This window comes from Pterocles gutturalis, unplaced genomic scaffold (genome assembly GCF_000699245.1).
Source record: "Pterocles gutturalis isolate BGI_N339 unplaced genomic scaffold, ASM69924v1 scaffold18815, whole genome shotgun sequence".
NCBI lineage: Eukaryota > Metazoa > Chordata > Aves > Pterocliformes > Pteroclidae > Pterocles > Pterocles gutturalis.
The window spans coordinates 49,331-52,320 of record NW_010143836.1 but is presented as its reverse complement, the minus strand read 5'-3'; the positions used below and the strand labels follow the sequence as shown (position 1 = coordinate 52,320).

The window sequence follows — 2,990 nt, the reverse complement described above, 5'->3', positions numbered from 1 at the left end:
CGGGGGATAGGGTTGCATCTGGAAGTTGTGACTGCTGTAATGAGTTTCTCCTAATGGAAATTATATGAAAAGAGCTTCTTGTGCTTGCTAAAAATGCCAGCAGTCTTTCCAGATTCCTGATCGTCTGGGATTCCTGAAGAAGAAGGTACTGGTTATACCCAGGCTCTTCCATAAGTGTTCTGGCAGTTTGGTTCTCAATATGGTGTTGTTCTAGAAGAACACTTCCTACATAGCTTTTCAACTCCTCAAATGTTTGCTCTGCAAGCTACTTTTTGAGAGAGAGCAAATCTGCAGTAGACCATCTGTGCTCTTCTAGCAAGGGATTTTGGCTGCTTGGAAGCAGATGAGAAGAGAGAATCTCACCCCCATCCTCCCCCAGCCCCTTCCTTCCCTTAGGTTGCTGGGTACAGATATATTTGCTGTATGGGCGGTGAGTGATGACGAGACAGTAAGGAAGTCGGATGTTCTAGCTAGATGAGAGAGTCACCCTGTGTTGTAAAAGTGGGTAGGTCAAGGAATATTAGTGCTTTCAAATAGTGTATAGAAAAATGAAAGCTGTAAGTCTCTAGATTATTTTTTTTGTTTTCTTGTGTCTGAATTTTTTCAGAGGTGATGAATTGGACTTTTTGTGGATTTGGATCATAGAATTATTAATTCTAAAAAGCTCTACCTTTTTATTGTCTTAGCACTTATTTCCCACTACTATGCATAACACTTATGTATCTAAATATTTTTGCCCTTTGAATTTTACTTTCCAGTAGCCTTTTTTTCCCCTCTCTCAATCTCTTTTGATTTTGAATATAATGTGGAATGTGAATTCTACTTCTAGATCTCCAAAGGAAAATGATGGAGGGATACTTACCAGAAATGCAAAGCACGCTGGAGCCTGTCAATCTGTCGGGAGACACCTCTTCCAGGTCCCCAGATAACGACAAGTCTGATAAAACATCTGGAATGAAGGATTGCTCAAGCATCAATTGCACTGTTGGTGATGCTGGTGTCTTGGAATCAAGATTGTTGCCCTCGGACCAGGATTCAACAGTTATTGGCATAAGCAACGATGGGGCCCTGGCAGAAAGACAGGAGCAGCAGTGTGGACGGGCAGACTGCTGTGCCAATACCTGCTCTGGAAAAAAGGTAGAAGGCTCCACAAAACTGGAGCATACATCTAGTGAAGAATTTGAACGACAAGAGCCAAAAACGAATCAGACAGAACAATCATTAATGGAAATATTACAGGAGCTACGGGAGGAGTCTGACTTTGTGAACAAATCTAGTGATAAAATGTATTCAGAAAGCCCTTACGATACAGATTGCACAAAGAAGCTTATTTCCACAATACATCAGACTTCCTCGCAAGAGGATTTGCTAGAGGAAATAGAGTCTGAACTCTTATCTACGGATTTTTCAAAGGAACGAAAATTCCCAAATGGTGTCTGGAAGGGTGAACATGCATTGGCTGTATTTGAAAAATGTGTGCAAGATAAGTACCTGGAGCAAGAACAAACTATAAAAAAGTGAGTATTTGAGTATGCTCACCACAAATGGTGGTGGGTACTGAACAATTTTGCTTGCCTGTTGTGTGCAACTGCATACAGCATTTTATTGTGAAACAAGTAGCCTCTTGTCAGTTGTTGTAAGGACAGTTAATGAGCTTTTTAAATTTATGTTCTCTAAATTGGAGATTATTTTTACTTGTGGTATGTACTTATAAATAAAAATGTGTGCTTAGATCTCTGAATTCTTGTGGAATTTGGCAGGAACTGGCTAGCCAACTGTTCAGTTGAATAGCCTGCCAATGTCTAGAATTACTTAAATACTGTAAAATAGTGGTGATGTAAAAATAGTCCAGGTTTTATTCAGTCCATATATGTCTTCGGAGAAATGAACCTTTGTGATTACTAACTCCCACTATTTGCGTTTCATTTATGAGTTTGAAATTGCGTATTTATTTTTTGAGTAGTATTCAATCTCCTGTCATAATCAAGCAAATTTGCTTATCAGTCGAGAGCTATTATTTGAGTAGGAAATGTCATATATAGTTAAACTACATTTTTTTAGGAGGGCTTTTGAAATGCATGGCTTATAGACTTTCCTATAGTGAACAGGGGTTAATATTTCTATCATGCAGTACACTGCATGAGGAATATTCATCACAAGCCAGTTCATTGCTTGATTTCTTGATTCTCCACTTAGTGTTTCATATTCTGTTACAACCTTAGAAATGTTTTTTGCTAACAAGATGTAGCCTCTAGCTTCAAATTTATTCCCACTTGCAGAGCTGGAAATGAGTGTCCTACTCTTCATATAAAGCACTCCAGTACCATGGTATGGGAGGACATCAAAGGCAGGAGAACCAGGCAGAGAGAGAAGAAATGCCCAAAAAGCAGTGCAGGGGAAGTATTCTCTTGCGCCTCCCCAGTTAGCCTCCGACGGAAATAATAAATGTGAGGAAAGGCAGCTGATGACAGGAAAGCTTGGGAATGCATAGTTAGACATCCAGTAATTACGGAGGAGGAGGAGTGGGAATTTGAAGTGGTGGGTGTGTAGCTGGTTGTAATTCCAAGAGATTGTAAGGTGATAAGTTATTTTGGTTTTACTTGTTTATAGTAAACTCAAAGGCAGGTCAGTGTTTTCTGTTATCTGTATTATACATCTGTACATATTATGTATACATGCAGAAAGTTTTTTATACAAACATGTCTTTGGTCTCTCATGTTTTTTTTTGCCAGCTGTTACCCCAGCTGCACCACTTTGACTCTTGAGGACTCACTTCAGGAGTGTAAAACTGCTGTGGAACATTTAATGTTTGGTCCAAAGGCCATTCTGGGTTGGGTTGATTTTGTCCCTTAGTTTATGATCAGTGGAATTTCTTGTAACATTGCTCTGGAAATAGCCCAGTTGTCTCCTGTAATCAGATCTAAGATGTATAGGTGAGCAGTAATTGTGTGAATTAAGAATTTGTAATCTTGGAATATTGATTAATAGAT

The 2,990-nt window shown here is 39.2% G+C and overlaps 1 protein-coding gene across 1 annotated transcript in view; it reads left to right on the top strand.

Moving 5' to 3' along the window:
- Nucleotides 1–836: 836 nt before the first annotated feature.
- The window catches only part of CCDC186 (coiled-coil domain containing 186), an 18,132-nt gene continuing 15,978 nt past the window's right edge, over nucleotides 837–2,990 (top strand). Inside the window, exon 1 of the mRNA XM_010084899.1 lies at nucleotides 837–1,517. Coding sequence (XP_010083201.1) covers nucleotides 844–1,517 — 674 coding nt within the window. The 5' untranslated portion in view covers nucleotides 837–843. The remainder of the gene's footprint in view (nucleotides 1,518–2,990) is intronic.